Source organism: Dromiciops gliroides, chromosome 3 (assembly GCF_019393635.1).
Source record: "Dromiciops gliroides isolate mDroGli1 chromosome 3, mDroGli1.pri, whole genome shotgun sequence".
NCBI classification, from domain to species: domain Eukaryota; kingdom Metazoa; phylum Chordata; class Mammalia; order Microbiotheria; family Microbiotheriidae; genus Dromiciops; species Dromiciops gliroides.
Genome location: NC_057863.1, coordinates 506664306 through 506688517, shown reverse-complemented (window position 1 = coordinate 506688517; position 24212 = coordinate 506664306). Strand labels below are relative to the sequence as shown.

Here is a 24212-nt window from a genome sequence, read left to right as displayed (position 1 = left end):
ATGACCAACCTCTATCAAAAGAGGATTTTTTAAAATCCTTGGAAGGCAGGTTCTTTAGGTTTTCTAGTTCTTCTGAGGCATCTTCTGGGTTGTCCTTAGTCCTCTGAGACCACATGATCTCTGTTTCACTCTCACTGACTCCCTCGGCTTTCTGAGACCACGTGTTCTCTCTCCTGCTTTCTCTCCTGGGTGTTTTTAAGATCACATGCTGTCTCTCCGGGAGACATGAGTCTTTTGGGGCTTTTCTCTTGCTCTTGCTAACTGGCATGCTGAAGCTTTCTCCCTGCTTTCCCTACCACATGACCTAAGACCATCAGAAGTTAGGGAGACAGGGGATCAATCCTTTACTAGTATAATATTGATAAATTAATAATGTTTACCCCAAACTGGAGACAATGACAATTATTTAAATGATACAGGAGCCTGAGAATGGGTTAGTGCAAAAAACAGTCACCGAATTGTTTACCCTTTGATTTAGTAAGATGCTGGGTATATACTCCAAAGAAATCATATAGGAAAAGGATCCATACATATAAAAATTGTTCAAAACTGTATTTTGTGTTGTACTAAAAAACGAGGGGAAAAGTTAGTGTCTAACAGATGGGGAACGATGATCAAAATGAAGTACTATTGTGTCATAACTGACAAAAAGGAAGAATTCATAGAAACCTAGGAAGAGTTGTATGAACTGATACAGAGTAAAGTGAGCAGAGAGCCAAAGAGAATAATAATTTATACGATCACTATAGTAATGTAAGGAAGACAACTTTGAAAGTCAGAATTCCTTTCAGTACAATGGTAAATCATGACTTCATAGTTGTTGTAGTTCTTTGCCCTTCTTTCTCAAAAGGGTTATGCCATGGTTTACATTGAATTGGATTTAAGTGAGGGAGGGCTGTGCAAGGTCACCAACCTCACTTTCTCCTCCAGAGCCATCTGGGTCCAGTGGCAAGACATATATCAGAACTATTGGAGATGGCCCTGGATTGTTTTAAGGTAATTGGGTTTAGTGACTTGCCCAGGGTCACACAGCTAGTAAATGTCTGAGGTGATATTTGAACTCAGGTCCTCTTGACTCCCTGACCAGTGCTCTATCCACTGCACCACCTCGCTGCCCTATGACTTCATAAGACAGATGATGAAGCATGTGTTCCACCTCTTGGCAGAGTGGTGATGAGGTACAGAATGACATGTACTTTGTTAGACATAGCCAATGGATGAACTTATTTTGCTTGAGTGTATTTATTGCAAAACACAACATTTTTTACTGTGTACACAGTGTGTTTAATAAATGCTTAATGACCAATTGACAAAAGGAGGGCTTTTATTTGGGGCTATAGGGATGTTGAGGTGAGGGGGAAAGGTAAATAGTGATAATGATTCAAAAAAAGTAAAAGTAACATCAGAAAAGAAGACAGAAGGATGTTCAGAAAGAGATACAGACAAGCAGGGAAATGTTGGTACTGTCATTATACATACATACATACATACATACATACAAGCTATATGTGATAGTTTCATATTTTCAAAATTTCATATTCAGCCCTCTTTTGGGATATAGAAATATATTTCCTAATGTTTAGGTTCATATTTAAAATTTTTTTTCAAGTTACCCTGTTTTTTAAAGGAATTGAATGCATGTAGAAAAGGGTAATAGAGAAGGTGGTGGTGGTGGTTTTTAACAGTGGTTTTTTTTTTGTTTTTGCCAGATTCTTGCACATATCATCCAGGAGTTCCAGTCTTTCATGATGCTTTAAAGGTAGGCATGATAGAATGTGGATATAGTTAATTTATTAGTGCAATATTATTGAACTTGTACTTTCTTACTCTGTTTCCTATCTTAGCAAATATTTGATGACTTCCCTTTTCTACTTCCTTAATACAATTAATTTAGGATAGTTTTTAAAATTTAAGATAAGGTGGAAAAGTTGTTTTTTTTTAAGTCCTCTTAATGTCCTGCCCATATCTATGATTCTATTTTAAACCAATGCTAGATCCCCCTCAGAAAACAAAAAATATTGAATGTATTTTATTTGCCAGGTTTTTTAAGCTTCATATAATCTTTTTTTTTTTTTTTTGGTGGGGCACTGGGGGTTAAGTGACTTGCCCAGGGTCACACAGCTGGTAAGTGTCAAGTGTCTGAGGCCGGATTTGAACTCAGGTACTCCTGAATCCAGGGATGGTGCTTTATCCACTGCGCCACCTAGCTGCCCCCCATATAATCTTTTTTAATCTTTCTTCCTCTTTACACGTTCCCCAACGTTGACAAAAATATTATTTAAAAATTCTTCACATAAGTTGAAACATTCTCACCTCACCCTTTTTTGTATCCCTACAAAAGCAGCTTCTTACTATTGTAGCAGATATTCTAAATCTATGAAAGTAAACATTTATTAAGTGCCCACATTGTGCTGTACTTGGTTTCAACTTTTAAGATCATCATCTTGGCGGGGCAGCTAGGTGGCACAGTGGATAAAGCACTGGCCTTGGATTCAGGAGGACCTGAGTTCAAATCCAGCCTCAGACACTTGACGCTTACTATCCTGTGTGACCCTGGGCAAGTCACTTAACCCTCATTACCCAGCATGCCCCCCCCGCCCCCCACTCCCCCCAAAAATCATCATCTTGATGCCCTCAGTTCCCCATCCCCAGAATAAACTCATCACCAGGAAACTCATCATCTTAGAGATTGTTTCACCTTTGGGCTCAGACCTCATTAATATCCTTAGTTTCTTCTGTTGATCTCATTGGAAGGCAGAGCAAAAAAACTCCTCCCGTGGCATCCTTTTATAAAAAGGCTCAAAATCTCAGCCACCTCTTCATTTGCTACCAGTTCCTGTGCTTGGCTTCAACTCCAACATCACTGTCATGCTCCCGCACAGTGTGCCCTTTGGAATATTGTCTTCCCCTCTTAGATTGTAATCTTCTTGAGGACAGGAACTGCCTTTTTCTTATTTGTATCCCCTGTGCTTAGCACAGAGCCTGGAACATAGTAATCATTTAAAAAGAGTTTGTTGTATCCTTGCTGCTATAAAGAAATGCAAAAGACAGTCCCTGATCTCTAGGAGCTCTCAGTCTAATATGTGAGACACATGCTATTTACAGGGTAAATTGTAAATAATCAGCAGAGTGGGGGGCTCTAGCACTAAGGGAGATTGGGAAAGACTTTCTGTAGAATATGGGATTTTAGCTGGGATTTTAAGGAAACTAGGAGTTAAGAAATGTGGAGGGGAGACTATTCTAGGTGTGGGGAAACAGCCACTGAAAATGCCTTAAGTTGGAATATGATGTGTTTTGTTTGAGGGATAGCAAGGAGGCCAGTATCACTATATCCCAGAGTATATGCGGGGTATAAGATACAAGAAGATTGAAAAGGTTGAGGAATGGGAGTTATGAAGGGCTTTGAACTGGAGGGTTTTTTGTTTGTTTTAAATGTGTAGGGAGGTGATGTGGTCAGGCCTGCAAAAGATCAGTTTGACAGCTAAGTGAAGGATGGATACAGTTGTGGAGAGACTTGAGGTGGGCAGACCCACAGCCGTCTCTTAGAATAGTTCAAGCATGAGGTGATGAGCATCTACATGAAGATAGTAGCAGTGTCAGAGGAGAGAGCATATGCAAAAAGTGTTACAAAGATAAAAATTAACAGGCCTTGGTAACGGGATTGATTGGGGAAGTGAGGGGAATAAGAGAGTGAGAAGAATCAAGGACAAAACCTATGTTGCAAGTCTGGGTGACTGGGAAGATCTAACCTCAACAGTAATAGGAAAGTTAAGAAAAAGGGGGTTTAGTGAGGGGGGAAGGATTATGAGTTTAGTTTTTGACATGTTGAATTTAAGGTGTTCATAGAATAACTAGTTTTTGAGATGTCCAGTATTGTGGTGGGTAAAAGATGAAATGACTGAGGAAACAGTTCGAGCTTCTAGGGATATTGATTTATAAAGCAATGCACCCCAATTGCTAAAGAAACTGGGATCAACCCCCCTCACCATTGGCAGTAGATCCAAAATAGAGGGGGACATAGGTTTTTATGCAGTAAATACAATAAGACTAATTTTTTTAAAAGAAAATGATCAGGATACAAAATTGGGTAATCTGATTTCTAATTGGAAGATTAGGGATTTTCCAACTTGAGAAGGGGAGAACAAACAGGTACAATTTCCTGAAATTAGAAAAATAGGTGTCCCACTCCCCCCAGCTGTCCATATTCAATCAAAGGAACATGGAAACAATAACTGATTAACCAGTACAGGGCTAGTTTTCAGATAAGACATATGGGTTGCTTGAGATATGATTGTGAAAAAACTACTTGCATCACTCTTTGGATCCGATCAGGTTTCTGGTCAGCATAATTTAGCTCCTTAGTTAAGGGTCTCTAAGTAGTGGGTCTAGTTTCCTAGGAACCCAGGGCTAGGTTCAAACAATGCAACAAAGTTCTCTCACAATTCCCACAACTGAATAAAAAAATTCTCACTGATGGAGATGGAAGACTAGAAATCTCCAAAGAAGTTAGGGCTAAATAAATAGATAGAAAATTATTAGCCTAGAGGTAGTAATTGAATCCATGGGAACTGATGAGAACAGCAAATAAAATAGTATAGAAGGAGGAGAAGAAGGCTCTAAAAAGAGCCGTATGGGAATCCCCAGGATTAGTAGACATGACCTGAAGGAAGATCAAGCAAAGAAGTGAGAAAGAGCTGGAGAACCAGTAGAATAGTGTCACCTGAATTTTCCCCTTTTTAACATTTTTTTTTTTTATGTGAAGTCAACATTTATTAGGTGCTTTTTGTGTGCCAGCAATTGTGCTAAACTCTGGGAATACACATAGGAGAGAGACAGTCTTCCCTTAAGGGGCTTATATTCTTTACACACACACACACACACACACACACACACACACACACACACACACACACATATATTATATATTTTCTATCTATCCTTTTATATATTAATAATAATAAACATTTTTATTTAAAGTTTTGTTCCAAATTCTAATCCTCCTTCCCTCCCTCTCCTCTCCCTGAGGCAGTAAGCAATCAGATGTAGGTTATACATGTGCAATTATGTAAAATATTACCATATTAGTCGTTTTGTATAATAAAACTTGACTATAAGAAAAAATGAAAGTGAAAAATACCATGCTTCATTCTGTGTTCAATCAATATCAGTTCTTTCTTTGGAGGTGGATAGAATATTTCATCATTAGTCCTTTGGGATTGTCTTGGATCATTGTATTATTGAGAATAGCTAAGTCACTCACAGTTCTTCATCAATCAGTATTGCTGTCACTCTACACAGTGTTCTCCTGGTTCTGCTCAGTTTACTATACATCAGTTAATATATGTCTTTCCAGGCCTTTCTGAAGTCATCCTGCTTGTTATTTCTTCTAGCATAATAATATTCCATCACAATCATATACCACAACTTGTTCAGTCATTCCCCAATTGATGGACATTCCTTTGATTTCAATTCTTAGCCACCACAAAAAGAGCTGCCATAAATATTTTTGTACAAATAAGTCTTTTTCTCTTTTTGGGGATGTCTTTGGGATATAAACCTAGCAGTGGTATTGCTGGATCAAAGGGTATGCACGGTTTTATGGCCTTTTGAGCATAATTTCAAATTGCTCTCCAGAATGGTTGGATCAGTTCACAACTCCACCAACAGTGGATTAGTGTCCCAGTTTTCTTACATCCCCTCCAATATCCAATATTTTCATTTTTTGTTATATTTGCCACTCTTATAGGTATAAGGTGATACTTCAGAGTTGTTTTAATTTGCATTTCTCTGATCAAGAGTAATTTAGAGCATTTTTTTCATGTCTATATATAGCTTTGATTTCTTTGTCTGAAAACTGCCTATTCATATCCTTTGACCATTTAAATTTGACTCAGTTCTCTATTAAATTTTTTTTCCGTTTTCTGTTTTCCTTATAATCTTGGTTACATTAGTTTTGTTTGTGCAAAAGTTTTTTAATTTTATATAATCAAAATTATCTAGTTTATATTTTGTACTGACCTCTATATCTTTGTTCCTAAATTCTTCCTTTGTTCATGAATCTGACAGATAAAACTATTCTGTGCTCTTTTAATTTGCTTATGGTAACACCCTTTTGGTGTAAATAATGTATCCATTTTGACCTTATTATGTAGTATACAGTGTGACATGTTCATCATACAGTGTGACATGTTTATCTATACCTAGTTTCTGCCATACTGTTCTCCAGTTTTCCCAGCAGTTAAAGGAGGTTATATTCTGATGGAGGAAGATAACATAAAAGGAAACTGGAAAGGGGGTAGGGGGAATGGTTGTGATAAAGAAAGTCTAGAGAAGACATGGCTAGCCTGGATCCTTTTCTTAAAATGGAGACTTTCTATCAGTCAGAAGAAAGGGCTGTAGGGCCTTAGACTAATGTTAAAAAATCATGTCACTATTTGTCCTACTTAAACAGACTTACTCATTACTGTTTTTGGCTTTCAGAACTATCCATAATCTGACCCACATACCTTACCAGTCTTTCTTGTACTTACGATACTCCCCAGTACCCTAGTTTCCTTACTGTCCTGTGGCTATAGCATATTTATTTCTTTTGTGTAACATATGTTTCTTTCACCTCAAGGTGACTAATGTTAGTAATTGGTTGCTAGGAGACATTTCAGATGAAAGTGTTACAGAGGGCAGTTACTTAGGAACTAAAATTTATAATAGAAAAGATTAAAATGGGTCTCTACAGAAAGCTGAGACTAGGCTTTTTGATTGCAATATCAATGTTTTCCCATTCCTTGATATCTTTCCTCACTTCCATAACCCCCCCAGATATGGAAATATCTACTGGTATGTGGGTAAGCAAGTAAGCTACACCTGCTCATTATTTCTCTGTCCTTGGACAGACATATGGTGGAAACTAACCTCATTAACACAACTTTACATCCTCCCTGCCCCTGCCACCTTAGCCTCTGCATTATAGGTATCAGCACTCTTCAATGATCTCTTGCCCCTTCAGATGAATAATATGCTGCTTCAGCCCAGCATTTAGAGGGAGGAGACAGTAGTTTGTAATAATTTTTTTCCCCATTTAGCTAGAAACTCTTTGTAAAAGGAGTTATCTTTGTTAAGTGTGTTCCCTTATGATTTTTTGGTACCACCATACATTATCCAGGGCATCATTGGTTGTCTTATGACATGTGGTTGAACATTTGCCATGTATTAGAGGTCAGGGGAAGGAAAGACAGGAATTGATTCAGGTATGGGTCATCTCTCCCCACCCCCCAATTGGACCACTGCCTTGTCATGGCATAGGGGCTTGCATAGCTCAATGAAACTATGAGCTATGCCATGCACAGTTACCCAAGACAAACAGGTCATAGTAGAGAGTTCTGACAAAATGTGATCCACTGGAGAATGAAATAGCAAATGACTCCAGTATCTTTGCCAGGAAAACCCATGGACAGTAAACAGCCAACATGAGCTTAGACTTTGGAAGATAAGAGAAGCCAGAAAGGCTTGGCATGCTTTAGGCTACAGGGTTACAAAGAGTCAGACAAAATTGAATGAAACAATGATCCCTGCAAGATTGGGTGAGAGGATCTCAGTATCCCTTGTTAGGTTAAAATGTTAGGCCAAATCAAATAAGATGAAATTTAATAGATAGAAATGTGAAGTCTTAAAATTGAGTCCAAAAAATCAGGTTTTAAAAGCATGGATAAATAACAAGTTAAGGAAAAAAATCTATCTATCTATGCTGGTTTAAAGGAGGAGTTTAAATCAGCAGTGTGGTATATGGTAACCAAAAAACTAATGCAGTCTTAGACTACATTAAGAAAGATATGATGTCTGGAATTAAGGAGGAGATGGACCTTTTTGTATTCTGCCCTGATCATACTTAATTTACAATGTTCAGATCTGCGTACCATATTTTAGGAGAAAATCTATAGACTGATGTTCTTCTAAAGATGGCCCAGTTGGTAAACATCATAGATTATACCAAATGAGGATGGGTTGAGGTTACTAAGGAGTGAACATTAGTAATAGAAAAAAGATGCCTTCAAATTTGTGATAGCTATCTTCTGATCATGGCTTTTAGGTAGTCCAATAATTCTCACATCGTCTCTCCTGGATCTATTTTCCAGGTCAGTTGTCTTTCCAATGAGGTATTTCACATTTTCTTCTATTTTTTCATTCTTTTGATTCTATTTGACTGATTCCTGGTGTCTCATGGAGTCAGTCATTAGCTTCCATCTGTCGAATTTTAATTTTTAAGTTATTGTTTTCTTCCATTTGGCCAAATTAATTTTTTAAGGAATGTGCTTCCTTTTCCATGCTGCTGATTCTTTTTTCATAACTTTCTTGTGTTGCTTTCATTTCTCTCCCCATTTTTTCTTCTACCTCTCTCAATTGATTTTGAAAATTCTTTTTGAGCTCTTCCAAGAACACTTTTTGGTCTTGAGACCAAGTCATTTTCCCTCTTGAGGCTTCACAAGTAGGTGATTTGAGAATATTGTCCTCATCTGAGTTTCTGTTTTGCTCTTCCCTATCCACAGAGAAGTTCTCTTCTGTTTCTTACTCATATTGCAGCTTATTATTATTATTTTTTTAAGTCGAGGTCTGCTCCTGGGCACAAGGGTGACTGTTTCAAGCTTCTTGTGCTGGGGTGTAGGGGCTGTGTCACTGGCTTACTACTCTGAGGCCTCTATGGCTTATGGATTTCTCACAGCCAGGCCTAGCCTGGTCACACCTGGCCTATGGGTGGCCCTCCAGCTGGCAGCCTGCCCTCTCAGCTGGTGCTGGTGGAGCTCACCACTGCCTGCTGTGCCACCAGCTTGCCGAGCCAGGATCAAGGGGCCTTAGTTGCTCCACTGTGGCCAAGCGCTTCCTGCTGACTTACCCAGACCCCCTCAGTGCAGCACTGCGCAACCCCCTTGCTCAAGTGAGACTGACCTTTCCTGAAGTCCTCCAAATTATCTCAAGTTAGAAAATTGTGTGTCTCTGGGTGTTTTTGTAAGTTGTGTAGTTTCAGAATCCGTTTAGAGGCTTGATTAAATGTTGTTTTTGAGGGAAACTTGGGAGAGCTCAGGCAACTTCCTGGCTTCTCTCTGCCATCTTGTGTGATAGCTATCTTCAAGTATTTTCAGTGGGGTTCAGTGAATAGGATGCTGGATTTGGTGGTTCATAACCCTCAGGTAGTTTAGGTGAAATCACTTTCTTTTGTCAGTGCAAAATGTGTTAGAACTTAGAAAAAATGTTTTGCAATTGTGTAACAAAAATGCATATACATCATGCATCTTATGTATGTGACTGTAACTATGTGTGTGTCTGTGCGTGTATATGCCATACATAAACTCTAGCTATTGATAGCGGCTGATTGGGCTAATTTATATCTAACTGTGACCCACAGGCAGGTATCTCCTCAGCTATAAAATGAAGAGATTGGAGTAGAAGGCCTTCTCAGGTTCCTTCCATCTCTAAATATATGATACTATGTGTGGTTTGACCCCCACAGGGCACAATTAGGAGCAATGAGTAGAAGTTTCCAAGGCACATTTTAGGATGTAAGAAGAATCTTTTTAACAATTAGTATTCTCCAAAAGGAAAAAAAAAATACACTTCTGTGTATTCCAATAAGAGTTTCCTTCTTATTGGAAGTAAGCACAGGTTGGATTTTTTCTTATCAGAGAAGTCCTCTTTTTTAGATACAGGCTGGACTACGTACAAAACAATGAAAGAATGGGCATCATAGTAGAAAGAGGACCGAATTTAAATCCTGTCTTAACAATTTACTGTTTTATATGACCTTGGGCAAATTGCTTCCCCTTTTTGGTCCTCAGTTTCTACATAAGCTAGAAGGTATCTTCAGCCATTTAGTTCAATTTGTACCTGAAGAATTCTCTCTCTCCAAGATCAAATTGTCTTGTAGACTTTGCTTGAAAACCCCTAATGACAGTAAACTCATCACTTCCCAAGGTAGCCTGTTATATAGTCCTTGGAAAGCTCTAATAGTCCTTATATCAAATTTAATATGCCTTTTTGCAACAGCCACCCCATTGCTCTTAGTTTTATCTTCTGGGGATAAGCAGATCAGGTCTGATTTCTCTTCCACTTGATCACTATTCAAATACTTGAGGAGACTTAGAGTATAGTGTGCCTCTTAAATCTTCTCTTCTATTCCTGGTTCCCTCATCTGATTCTCATGTGGCATGAACTAGACAGTCTTCACCATTCTGTTTGTCTTCCTGGTTGTTCCTCAATTTAACAGTGTCCTGCCAGGGCAGAGAAAAAGGAGACTATCACTTCCTTATTACCAGATGCTGTGCCTCTTCAAATGTAGCCTGCATTACCTTTTTTGACTTTTACATGCAGAGTCATACTGAGCATTCTCTTCTAACTCTAAATTTCTCATCTGTTTAAATGTTGAATAAATTTATTTGATATATATCAGAACAATACAGTGCTATCTCAGAATTGGTGTGTGAAATCCTGAATTCATGGTAATTTAATGTATCACTATCTGAGTTCCTGTTGTATAATAATTTATGTGTTTGTATATATGTATATATATACTCATAAAAATATTCATTTTAAATAACCTCTTAAGTTTTATTTAAATTTGTTTTATTATGGACCTCACAGACATGAATATTTCTATATCGATAGCAAAGAAAAAGAGAACTCCATACAAAAGAAACCATGACTGCTCGCTTATGTACAAGTCTTTTTTTTTTTTAAGTATATTTCAAATTTTAACATGTTAATTTCAACAATACCTTGCTTGCCTTTGTACTCTTCTGAGCTTCAGTTCTATTCTGGCATTTTAAAAATAATTTATTTTATACTCTTTTGGGAGAGATATCCCTCTCACTTCTTGTTCCCTTAACACCCCCACCCCAAAGCTCTCCTTTGTAACAAGTATAGTCAAGTAAAACAAATACATACATTTGACCATTTCTGAAATAAGTTTTAGTCTGTACCTCTAGTTCATCTGTTCTTTACCATCATTAGTGTTCTAGAAGTTGTAACTATTCATCAATCACATTGATTATAGTTCTTTCACAATTGTTTTTGTTTGAAATGTTGTAATCTTTCTATAGTTTGTTTTCTTGGTTCTTCACTCTACATCAGTTCTCTTTTAAAATTTACAAAGCATTTTTGAGTGGAAGCATGTAGAATTCAGAAGTAATCATTTTAAACAGATATTCAAGATAACTTTTAGTTAATAAAATTTAGTAATTTTAATTTTTTCAGGAGGTAGAGTAGGATTCTTTTATTTTGAGCCAATATTTGAGTTTGATTTGCCATTCCCTTAAATTTTTAGTTTTAGATATTAAGAGTAATTTAAAGAAGGAAATTGTTAATTAAAATTGTAAACTTGTTATTGATTATTTGTGATATACTAAGCCTCGTAGAAATGGAATAATAAATCACCTTAAACCTATTTTTTTTCCTACCAAATACTCTTGAAATTTCACTGAATTTACATTTTCTGCTATTTCTAGGTCATGTTTATTGAAATGTCACACAAAGTACAGTGTTTAATATATTTAAAATATGGTCTAAAATCTTTTTACTTAATAGTAGTATTTTAAAGACTTTCTTAAGAAATACAAACAGGATTAATTGAATATGCAAGGTATTTGGTATATGATTTACATTTCTGGTGCATTTATCTAATCATCACATAAGTACACATAACTTCAAAGATGGAAATAAATATTTCAATAAAAATTACCTTTTTTATTGGGTAGCATTTAGGCTCTGGTTCTCAAAAATTGCCATTCTTTTTTTTTTTTCCTCTTAAATTTTATAGGGTTGGTCTTGCTGTAAGAGAAGAACAACAGATTTTTCTGATTTCTTAAGCATTGTGGTAAGTAATTCATGTTTATTGTAATGTTTATGCCATATAAATTGATATAGGCCCTAATTTTATTCAATGTTGCTGTAACATAATTTATCAAAACTTCTCATGGTATAGGAAAACCTATATATTAGAGGATTTAGGTTTGAAAATTTATTATTCACAATGACAGTCCCATCTTCAGCTTTCTTTTTGATTCCACCCTATTAATTCCAGTGGCTAATTTAACAACCAATCTGAGGTTGTGAAAAGGGACTTTGGCCTTGTCTTCCTTTGTAGTGCCAGTTGGAAGCTACAAGTTATTAAAAAAAACATTAACTATTAATTAAATTAATTAATTAGTTAATTAGTTAATTAAAAAATTAACTATTATAATTGGAAAAAAACACTTTGAAAAGGGTAAAGCTTTAGAGAAAAACATAAACATATAGTTTTTTAAATCCCTATTTGCTCTTATCACTATAAATTCTTTGTTGCCCCTTGTCTTGCCCCAAATCAGGAGTATAGCCTTTACTATGAGTGTGTGTGTTTACTCTGGAAGAAAAACTTATTTTGAATTCTAATATATATCCTGTGTATTAGAATTCTTATTCTAATATATATTCTATATATTAGAATTCAAAGTAAGTCTTTCTTCCAGAGTAAAGGATATGACTGAAATTATTTAAGAACTCATAAAATTGGAACTTGAGGGGTAGATATAATAGATTTTGATTGAATATGGCACTATGATACTAAGGTAAGACTTTTTATTAATAGGGCTGTACAAAGGGTAAGCACAATGATGAGAAACCACCTGAGCCTGTCAAACCTGAAGTCAAGACTACCTCTGAGAAAAAGGAATTGTCTGAATTGAAACCTAAATTTCAAGAACACATCATCCAAGCCCCTAAACCAGTAGAAGCAATAAAAAGGCCAAGGTATACTTTATAAGAAGTTGTTTATATCTGACAAGCTTAAACATGCTTTAACAATAGCACTTATTCTCAGTATTTCATTTCATTTTCTTAGACTATTGTGTAATGGTATTGAAAAGAGATGTTTATGTACATAGGAAGTTTTCTCCAAATTTTTAATAGGTTGTAACAGTTTTTTGAATGGGTACATGCCTTTGTTGAATCATGCACATATCTCTTGGATTTAAGTATATTCATTTGGGCTACAAATAAATATATTTTTAAAATTTGATAACAATAGTGTTCACAAATTCTCTAGCCCAGATGAACCAATGACAAACTTGGAGTTGAAAATAGCTGCTTCACTAAAACAAGCACTGGATAAGCTTAAACTGTCATCTGAGAATGAAGTAGATAAAAAGGGTAAGAATTTTATCATCTTGCTCTGTAAGATAATGGGGTTCTAGAAGAGAAAGGATCTAGTCAAAGTTTACTGCATGTAAACTATGAAAGATTCTGGAGAAGTAGGACATATGGCTGAGGCAATTCATTCAAACAGTTGGAAATTTAATCAAAAAGTACACTCTATTAATAACAGTTATACCTTATGAAGAATTTTGTAAAGGGTGTGATGGAAACCCTAAAACCATTATTAAAAAATGTGTTAGTTGTATTTTTCTTAGGAGTCATTAACAGCTAATACAGTTTTTAAATCCCTTTTAAAATTGATTCTTTTGTTATGTATTATTATTTGTGCTTCTTTGTGATCTACAAAATGTATTTTCTCTCATTAATTTCCCTTTTAGGCTAGAACTGAGTATAACATTGTGTATTTCCATAGTACCAAATATGCATTTTAAGATTTGTTGGTAAAGCTTTTATTTAAAATGGTCCAATCCTGAGTTAAGTCTTGGCCACCTAATAACTAGAAATTTAATACTAAGGTACATACATTTTAATCTTTAACATAAATTTTAGAAAAAAATCTAACATGACTGTATATCTTGATGAAGATAGATATTTTCTAAAATGGGGGTAAAAGTGTTAGTGAATTAAAATGCTTTTCCTTCAGAATACTTATAAAGACCGTTTCATATTTCAGATGAGGACAGTGATGAAATTAAGATTGGGACTTCATGTAAAAATGGCGGCTGTGCTAAGGTAAACTGCTTTTTTATAAAAACCTGTCACATCAAGCTGTAAAATTACACATTTGTAGGGGTGGCTAGGTGGCACAGCGGATCAAGCACCAGCCCTGAATTCAGGAGGACCTGAGTTCAAATCCGGCCTCAGACACTTGACACTAGCTGTGTGACCCTGGGCAAGTCACTTAACCCCCATTGCCCCGCCAAAAAAAAAATTACACATTTGTAGAGGTGAACAAAATATTTATCTAATAGTAGCTGGGGTTGGTTTTGGGGGCAGGGCGGAATACATTGCAGTATTGCCTTCCTCATTCTTTTTTCTCACTTGTTCAGGAACTTTTGAAAGGGACTCATTCTGGATTCTGAAAGCTAGGGAAGATAGATTAGTGGCTACATCCAGATTTAATGAGCCATAGTTTTGCAGGACCAGCCTTGAAACTTAAAAATAGACTTATGTCAGGTTGGTAAATAAGATACAGATGTGACACAGTCTTCGAGGAAGTCATTTGCCCCACTGTACATATAGATTTAGGTATTGTTCACCTGTTTTGGCCTTTCGTAAATCCACATCCTGCCTTCTGAGGCATTCAAACTTCAACACCTTCATTCAACTTCAAAAAATATTTTATCAACCTCTTGATATCAGTGTATGTATTATACATAAACAAAAGCATCCATAAATTTTTCTTGCATATAGGATTACAGAAAAATTATATTTAAATTGAAGATAGAGGTTTTAGGCATGTTATAAGTAAGAAAAGACATAACTTTTTCCTCACCTTTATGGGTATACTGGACATATACTCAGAGTACCTTTTGCATTTTGTGCACCTTAATAATACACCTTACTCAGCTTCCTAAGACATCCCCAGGGGTTCTGGAAGACTTTATGCCCTCTCCCTTCTCAAACCCTGGCATAACATTGTTCAAGTTCCCTTATACTTCACTTGGCTCTATCTACAGCCCCAAAATGCAAACTGAACCCAATGCTACTTCCTTCAGACATAAAGGATCCTTAGACAAAAGTTTATTATATTTTAATGAAACCAACCAATATTACATTACATTTCTATAACACTTTTAAGGTTTTCATTGTTGAAAATGGGTGATCATTTTAGGAATTTTGGGTTATTTGGGGATAATATTAGTCATACTTCCTAATTTTATGAATGCATCCATAACATTTTCTAATTTTTATTATTACTAAGTTGTAATTCTGATTTCTTAGAATTAAAGGATAAATGTTTAATAATTATTTTAAGTATTTGTGGTGTTCAATTTTACGAGTGCTCTATATTCCTAATTTAGGTTTGTATATGTTCTATGCTTTAAAATGGTATACTTGCCTATCATTTGTCACTTTGAATCCTTTTTTTCCTCCCCATCTCCAAAGACATACCAAGGTCCACAGAGTATAGAAGAAGTTTGTATTTTTCATTCTGGAGTCCCTATTTTCCATGAAGGGTAAGCATGACAAAAATTATCTTCTGTTGTCATTTTATTGTTTTTCAAAAACATCTAAAAATGTACTGTTATTTTTATTCTACTTGTACTTCATTTCCTGCTTGCTTCTCGTACTTTGCTTAAGTTAATAATGTAAGATTTAGCTATTTTTGAAGATCACCTGTCATAGTGTTAGTAGGTATTTAAATGGTCCTGATTATTTAAGTCAGTATTATGAGTTTTAGATTATGTGACATGAAAAAAACAAACAAGAAGGACTATTGTAATGCTACTGCTTAGTAGTTTAAAAAAGAAATTAGTACTGTGCTCTTAAAACAAACAAACAAAAAACCCTGCAGAAGCCAGCCTGGAATTTTCTCATTGCTTACAACAAAATCTTCTGTTCTGTATCCTGAAGTCAACATTCTAATGGGACCTCCAGCCATTATCAAAAAGTTGTAGTTCATTTTGTAGAAAATGCTTTTTAACATTGAAATGTCCTCTTGTTTTGTACAGGAAGTGGACATTTTTTATAGAACCACTTTGATAGAGACTTGTATATATACACGTCCCCAACATATATGTTATTTTTAAATGGTGGCTCAAGATGGATACATTTATTTTTAAGATAAATATCTTTTGAAATATGATACATCAATATGTTCAGGGTTTATCAATTATTAATTGATTGCTGCTACCTTATTATTTCTTACTACCTTTCTTTGAGGAAATAGATTACATAAGTCGAGATATTTGGTTGTAATATTTTATGTCTAACATTTGTCTTTGGAACTTTGGTCATTCAAAGGATGAAATATTGGAGCTGTTGCAGAAGAAAAACTTCTGATTTTAATACATTTTTGGCCCAAGAAGGATGTACAACAGGAAAGCATTTGTGGACAAAAAAAGATGCCGTAAGTAGACATTACTTTCTTGTCTTTCAAGATCAGAATAGTTTAAGTGAAGTTGCTATCAGTCATCTGTGACCAGTTTGAGCTTATTCTATGTAGTTTTAGGTGAACAGTTTTCCTGATTAAAGTAAAATGTGTGTGTATGTTATGTGTCTCATGTGTGTATATATATATCTCATGTGTGTGTATATATTTGTATGTACAGATGTGCAGGATGTGTTTTGTGTTTTTGTGTTAATCTTTGAAAAACATTGGACATTTTAAATCTGTTGCTTTTTCTTTTGTTCTTTTTTAATATAATACCCTGCCCACCCCGCATCTTGCCAACCTGAGATTGTGTCTTCCTTGCAACAAAGAAGTAGTTATGCAGGAGTAAACAAGACAGTGACCATATCCGACAATATTTACAACACTTTGTCTCTCTCCCAAGGAGGGAAGTCTTTTTAAAGTGATCTTTTCATTTACAATTCTGTAGATATTATTTGTGGAATAGGATGGACCAGTGAAAATTGGTGAAGGGAATGGCCTGCTAGTACTACATATCTATAATTGGTATGAAACTTTTAAACCTAGGCAGTCTTCTGAGGCTTAAAGAAGTTAAGTGACTCAAACATAATGGATGTGATGGGTAAGAGGTACCACTCAACTGAAGTCTTCATCCATTACCACTGATTGTTCACTTTTCATGTCATTTCCTATTTCAAAATAATAAAACATTAAATTCAAATTGCTACCACAAAAGTCCATAAATATCTTTGTATATATTGGAGTTTTGTTTCTGACTTTGACCTCCTTGGTCAAAGTGATATATTCAGATAAGAATAAGATCAATGACATGAACAGTTTAGTCATTTTTATTTTTGGTATGCATTTTTTCCCCAACTTAAAAATAACCCTGTAGTGGCAAAAGAGTAAAACCATAAATCTAATCTTGAAAATTGTAGCCCCGATGTCATGGGATAATTTTGAATAATTTGTTTTGCTATAAAAAAATTTCTCAAGAGAAAAATAAAAATCGGGCAATTCAAATGCTTTTTCCATTCCACCTTCTCCAGATCTTTCTAAATTCTCAGAAAGCATTCAAAAGTTACTAGCTTGTTACTATTTTTTTTTTTAATTTGGAATATTTATTTTAAGTCATATTAATTGCAAAATAGTCTTTTTTATGTGTTAGCTGTACTACAGTATATTAGTAGTTGACCTTACAGTTATAGCACATGAATTATTGAAATTTGTAGTAGGTATATTTTTGCTTGATATCTTTGACCCACATCTCAAATGAATAACTCGTACTTTATTTATAATCATCCTCTGAAATATAAGCAATATAATTATCTTTGTTTTACAGATTAGGAAATTTAGGCTCACTGTAACCTGTTTATGATCACACAGCTAGTAGGTAGATCTGAACCCAGGTCTTATGACAGTGTCTTTTTTCCTGTGTGAAAATATGACATACTTTATATGATGTGGTTTTTAAGAATAAATGCTCTGTAGCAAAACTGAGTAGTTTTTCCAAAGGGTAAAATAAAAACTAAGCATGGTAATGGAAGGATTAGCTTAGTTAGCATGGACCATCACCAGGTTGACCATGGTGCTGAAATTTGGGGGCCATAGCAGCTCTTAAAGAACATCTAGTAAGTTGGGATTTTTGTTGTTTGTTTCTTATTTATATTGATGGAAATTTTCAATCCTTGAAGTAATGGATGAGAGTTATTAAAAATATAATAATAATTTTTAAAATCACCCTTAAAAAATCACTCTTTGAATTTCTCCTCCAACATCCTCTTTCATTCTTTATAAAATGTATGATAAAGATTTCTAAGCAATTTTAGTAGTAATTCATGTAAACACATATGCACTAAAAATTAAGTTTATCCACAATAACTTGACTTTTTTTTCTTTTAAATTTCTACCCTCTCTCTCACCCTCAATTTCTATCCCCTTGGTTGATGAGTTGTAGTTTATGTAAATTTTGGCTAAAAGACATGAATTAGATTCTCAAAATTATTTTTTAATTTTTAATTTTTGGTTAATGGTAGGTTTGACTAGGACAGCATTCATTACTCTATGATTTATACCAAGATTACAAACACTTAATTCCTATCATATTTTTCTTATTTTCACTATCTTAAAAAGGTCTTTATTTTCTTTCCCCTTCATACTGTATATTTATGTGGGTTTTTTTTATACTTTGAAAAAATTATTTGTAGATTATTATATGCACCTACCAATGTCATCATAAATAAAGCATTAAATTTGCAGTTACCTGTGGCATAAAAAAAGAGCCACATAAACAATTTAGAGTCTTGCCTTCTAGGAGTTTGAAAATCTAAGATTTTCTAAACATTTTTTTTAATGTCTCTTACTACAGGGGAAAAAAGTTGTTCCATGTCGGCATGACTGGCATCAGACAGGAGGTCAAGTTACCATCTCAGTATATGCTAAAAATTCACTTCCAGACCTTAGTCACGTAAAGGCAAATAGTACACTGGTTAGTATGGTAATATGTTTTGGTAAATTATCATATTTTGTTCTAATTGTCTTTCTAATTTGTAATAAAACAATTTATTTTTGCTTTAGAGTGAATTTTGAATCTAAAAAGATAAGAGGAACAAAATTTGCTTGAACTTTTGTCTTCTCCCAACAATATACAAAAAATTAAGAGTAAACTGTGATTTATATTTCTTAGTATTTGTTGTGATATATTTGAAAAATTTCTAAAATTTTGCAGATTCAATTTTACATTGGAATTTGCTAAGAAATTTTCTTTATGAAATAATCACAATTTTTCTAATTACATTATTCATTTGTATGGAATCTTTATCAAGTACAATGATGCTTATTTAATATCTGCAATTCATTTAAAATGCTCGTTATGTTTTCTCTTAATGATTTTTTAAACCGGAAATTAGTAGTGTTTTCATAAAATGGATTTGCTTAATAGTGTCCTTGTAAGTAACTTCAGTTCTGTTTGTTGTGGGAAATCACAGATAATTTCTTAAGTTTAAATTTTTAAATTTTCTTTGACAGTAGAAACTATTCAGTTTGATATTTTCCTACTTTGTTTCAGTTAAATATTCACATTGTATTTGAAGGAGAAAAGGAATTTCATCAAAATGTCAAATTATGGGGAGTAAGTATTCAGTTTTCAGATTTTTTTTTTCCAACTCAGAATTTATAATCCTGAAGACTTGCTTGAGTAGGAGCTCTCCAAGAGATAGTCTTCATATTATTTGAGGAATAAAAGCTTTATCTTCTGTATCATTGTTATATGTATATGGTGTAATGTACAGTTCCGGGTGGAATATGACATAGCTTAGGAAGTTTGAATTGTCACCATAAATTGGAAATAAGCTTTTTATCCTGACTCTCTCCCTGTATGTATGTATGTATGTATGTATGTATGTATGTATATGTCTATGTAAATGTATATATATTTTAGAATCTCAAAAACTATTCTGTCTTACTTTTCTGTTTCAGGTAATTGATGTAAAGAGGAGTTTTGTAAATATGACAGCCACGAAGATTGAGATCACAATGAGAAAAGCTGAACCTATGCAGTGGGCAAGGCTTGAACTACCTTCACCCAAAATACAAGATGAAAAAAAAGAAGATATAGCAGATTGAAAGCAAAGGAGTGTGGGGAGGGACGGGACATTAGCTATTACCTGTTTTGAGGTTTCTAATACTGTGTGATGAAGTGGTGACTTGCTATTGTAATCATATACACACATAGACATATATTTGTATGCACATACATGTTACTAATATGGCATTCCAGACCTAGTCAAAAATAGATTCCTAGAAACTAAAATCTTTTCTTCTTTCCCAAATTTCTTTGGGCTAAATGGGAGTGTTCTTGCTATCTAAATGTTGAACTTAATAGAATTAAATTCCTGAGTCAGAAAAAGAAAGCTTTCTTCCCTTAACACCATTCAATACTTCTCAGTATCAGTCATGTTAATGCGAGAAACAGGAAGGGGGCATTTCCTGTGTTTCCTCATGTCACTTTCTTTTATTTCATATTGCTACAGTACTGTGGGATATAAGGGTTTTATTCCTTTAGGTGTTTGAATTCCATAGTTTTAGGTGGGGGGAGGGGCTGTAAGCAGCAGGAAAAAATTTTTTTCCATTTCAAGCTGAGTCACATATCCGTGGTGCAAGTAAATTAGGCCATTAAAATAGGATGGACATTTTTTTCCTAGGAGGATATCCTTAGAGGTGATGAGGATAGTAATGAAAAGGGAGTGTGTATGTTGTTTAATTTGTCAAAAAAATAATTGCAGATAGCTTCCCTGTATTAATTCCATTTCTTATCAAGCAGTCTGATACTGCTAAGCTATATGGGAGTGGAGGGGGAAGGATTAACATACAGAATTTGAAAGTATCAATTTGGCCCTGATTTACTTATTTTATATAAAAATTATGTTAAATGACTTTCTTGTGTGATTATTTAAAGATCTCAAAGCCCTTGTTAATTTGTGTGTGTGTGTGTTATACCTACAGCTATTGACTCATTTACACCATATGAGTTCACCACCAAATTGGCAAATTGTACTTGAAACTAATTTGAGGGAAATAATAACTTCTATCACATAGAAGGCAGGAGTTTTTTGTTTTGGTTTTTTCTCTGTGACTCCAGAGGACAGAACTTGTAACCATAAATGCATGTTACAAAGTAGATTCTTCTAGAATAATTTTTAAAAATACTGATGGAGTTTATTAAAAAATGAAATGGACTGCCTCATGAGATGTAATGATTTTTTTCTGATAATTACAAGTGTTTACTGTAGATGAATGTCAAAGATGTTCTAGAGGGAATTTATTTCTGCATATGAAATAATTGTTTGGATTAGACTATGACCTCTATACGGTTCCTTTCTTCTCTGAAATTCTGTGTTAAAAGTATGAATCCATTAATTAAAACACTGAAAATATTGGCATTAGTTCAGTACAAAGTGAAAATAGATTTGACCATAATAATAACTACCTAAACTTTCAGGCAGACTGTTTTAATCTGACAAAAAAAAATAACACTCTAGACAGATGATAACTAATCAAATAAGAAATTTATATTTCCTATAGAATTACTTTTACTTTTATACTATTATAATAAAAATTACATGTTTTGGGATCTTTTTTTGCTTCTACTTCATGAAGACAGTGCAATTTTGCATGTTTATTGTCTAATAGAAGTTTAAATGCTAATTAAGGTATCCATTAAATAACATTTTCTATCATGGCGTTATGCAAACATTTGTGGAAAATTTCAACAATCCTATTACATACAAAGGCTCATTCTGGCAGACTTCAGAAATGGGGGTTGAATACTTCAGTTACAAATGTTAAAATTAGGTAATTACCATAAATCTTTAGATTCTTTGTTGCTAATAACGTTTATCACAAAACTGGGGAGGGGAGAATGTTTAACAAATATGAGGATTTAACATAATCTACGAGTGGTCTTTATAAACATACCACAATAAAAGGGCCTTGACTGACATTTTTGTGAAGACAGTGTAAGTAACTTCTCTGAAAAGCAAATTGGAAGGTTGATAATTTGAGGTAGTGCTTGAACCCTAATTGCCACACCACTCACTGTGGGCATTAACATTTGTTCCTGTGGAACAAATATAAAATCATTTCATTTGATTGCATCATGTTTTCAAAGCGCTAGTCAATATTAGGTGTGACGTACCTATGTTGTACTTTTCTTTACCATGAACAATGCTAATGTTTCAGTAAGTAATAAATCTAAAATTATATGCATAGAGTTTGGTAGCATCAATGATGATATACATTGTTCACGTATACGTGTTCACAAGATGGTATATTTTAGTTGATAAAATATAAATTTAAGAAATCTGCCAAGCAACTAACATTTTACTAGACTTTTATCATCACAGATGATAGTAGTAGCAGCAAACATATGGCTCATTGGATTGTTTTACAATTTTAATTTTTTTTTCCAATTACTTATACCTTAGTTTCTTTATGGTTTGGATTCTGTCCTAATTCATAATTATGAAATCTTCTTCCACTGTGTATAGATTCATAACTAATCAAGAAATCTGTACGATATAATTATACTACAAATGAATTTCTCAAGCTAATCTTTTATAAAAATCTGGCTTTACTGATGCAGTTTTCCCTAGAAATTGCATTTTGATGGATATTCACAAATTTGCACAAAGGGCCTTGGTATGGACAAAAGTTGAAATTCCTAAGGCAGTTATAAGGGTGCTTTAAAGCAATCATTCTAACTGAATTATAGCTATACGTTTGTATTTGACAAATCATTTCTTATTGATTCTGGACACAAAATATTGCTTGCTATTCTTTGATTAATAAAATATAGAGTATAGAAACTTACACTAGGTAAATTGAAAGCAAATAATCTTTCCTTCAGTGACCCCAACCATTATTCTAATTTTTTTTTTTTTGTCCTCTATCCCTGCTCTGGTCCTGCCACCCACCCCACCTAAAAGGAAGTAGTAAGGAAACTTTACTAACTTCCTAAGTTTATATTTTACTTCATCTTTAACCTTTTTTATAATATGTTGATCACAGTAAGTCTCAAACAGAACAAAGAATACAATAAACTTCTGCCTGTTTGTGGTTTTATCTAGAATCACTATTTTATTGTGTTACTAAAAACTAAATTTTTTTAATTTTCCACTCTTCACTTCCTGATATTTTGATTTCCTTTTGTCACCACATCTTTGATAACATTTTCAAATGGAGAGTTGTCCTGTAAGAGTTTAGTTAAAGGCAGTTTTATGAGGATGGTTCCTTTTTCTGTAATAAATTTGTAAATATTTGTAAAAAAAAGATGTAAACCAAAATCAACCTATTATAAACGGCCATTAATGAAGTCATGTAATGTAATTTTGTCAATCCTATCTCATTACTGTTGAGTAATACTCATTACCTGTTTCCCTATCCTGGTCATATTTGTTATATTTTTATAGTGGCATAGAACTGTAATACTGCTTCAGTATTTATATATTGTGTATGAGATTTTAATTCCCTTTTTTGGCTGTAAATCTATTTGGTTTCAAAGAATTCTTTAGGGGAAATTAAAATATTCATGCCCAGTGTTTTTTTTCCCTGAAGTAAATGTTTTCTGTGGTCTGGTATCAGTTTGAAGACAAGTAACTTTCTTTTATTGAAGTAAGAGTCAGTCATTCTAATATTCTGTAGTTCACTATTTTAAAATCTTTTAACTTTTACCTTTGGATTTAGGGCATTTGCTTTACCAAGTCACCATTTCAGCAATTTCTTGGTTTTTATTATGAAAGTTAACTCAATTGGCACAACCTTGCAATTCTTTTATCCTTGGCCTGGATTAATAAATGCTGTAATGGTTAAATGTGATTTCTTCCCACTGCTTCCCACCCAAAGATCATTTTGAGTGAAATAGCTTCTGCTTTTTAAAGTTAATATTTGTGAGTGTCTGGAACACTATTTTGTGAGACCAATATGCCATCTATAACAAATGCCTTTTCAATTACTGGTCTTTTCATTTTTTTTATTATTATTATGCATGGTTGTCTAATTCTCTGCATTGGGGGAATGGGAGTGTTCATGAAGTATTTTTCTTTAAGAATGTTTTCTAAAGAATAAGTTATTTGCTTGTTAACTTTTAGGTTCTCACTTTGAACAATCACCACCTTTATTGTCTGTGTTGAAGCAATATAATAAAAAGCTTATGTTCCTGATTTGTGGTATTTCTCTAGTCATTACAGTAGAACTATTTTAGTAGACTGACCCTCAAAGAGGCAGCGTAACATGGCAGAGACCCAGCCTCAGAGTCAAGGAAGACCTGGGTTTAATTAGTCACATTTCTGAAATGTGCTGACTATATGATCTTGGGCAAGACACAATGTCTCAGTACCCTTGGCAGCTCTAAAAGTGGAAGGTGAAGACCTGTATTGGGTAGAGAGAAATCAGGCTTGGCTTTTAT

At 34.2% G+C, this 24212-nt stretch overlaps 1 protein-coding gene across 1 annotated transcript in view; it reads left to right on the top strand.

Annotated features, from left to right (window-relative positions):
* Positions 1 to 23967, top strand: part of CHORDC1 (cysteine and histidine rich domain containing 1) — a 33825-nt gene extending 9858 nt beyond the window's left edge. The window contains exons 2-11 of the mRNA XM_043994607.1: positions 1710 to 1759; positions 11801 to 11857; positions 12608 to 12768; positions 13064 to 13167; positions 13847 to 13905; positions 15283 to 15353; positions 16141 to 16246; positions 18618 to 18737; positions 19317 to 19379; positions 19727 to 23967. Coding sequence (XP_043850542.1) covers positions 1710 to 1759; positions 11801 to 11857; positions 12608 to 12768; positions 13064 to 13167; positions 13847 to 13905; positions 15283 to 15353; positions 16141 to 16246; positions 18618 to 18737; positions 19317 to 19379; positions 19727 to 19873 — 938 coding nt within the window. The 3' untranslated portion in view covers positions 19874 to 23967. The remainder of the gene's footprint in view (positions 1 to 1709; positions 1760 to 11800; positions 11858 to 12607; positions 12769 to 13063; positions 13168 to 13846; positions 13906 to 15282; positions 15354 to 16140; positions 16247 to 18617; positions 18738 to 19316; positions 19380 to 19726) is intronic.
* The last annotated feature ends 245 nt before the right edge of the window (positions 23968 to 24212 follow it).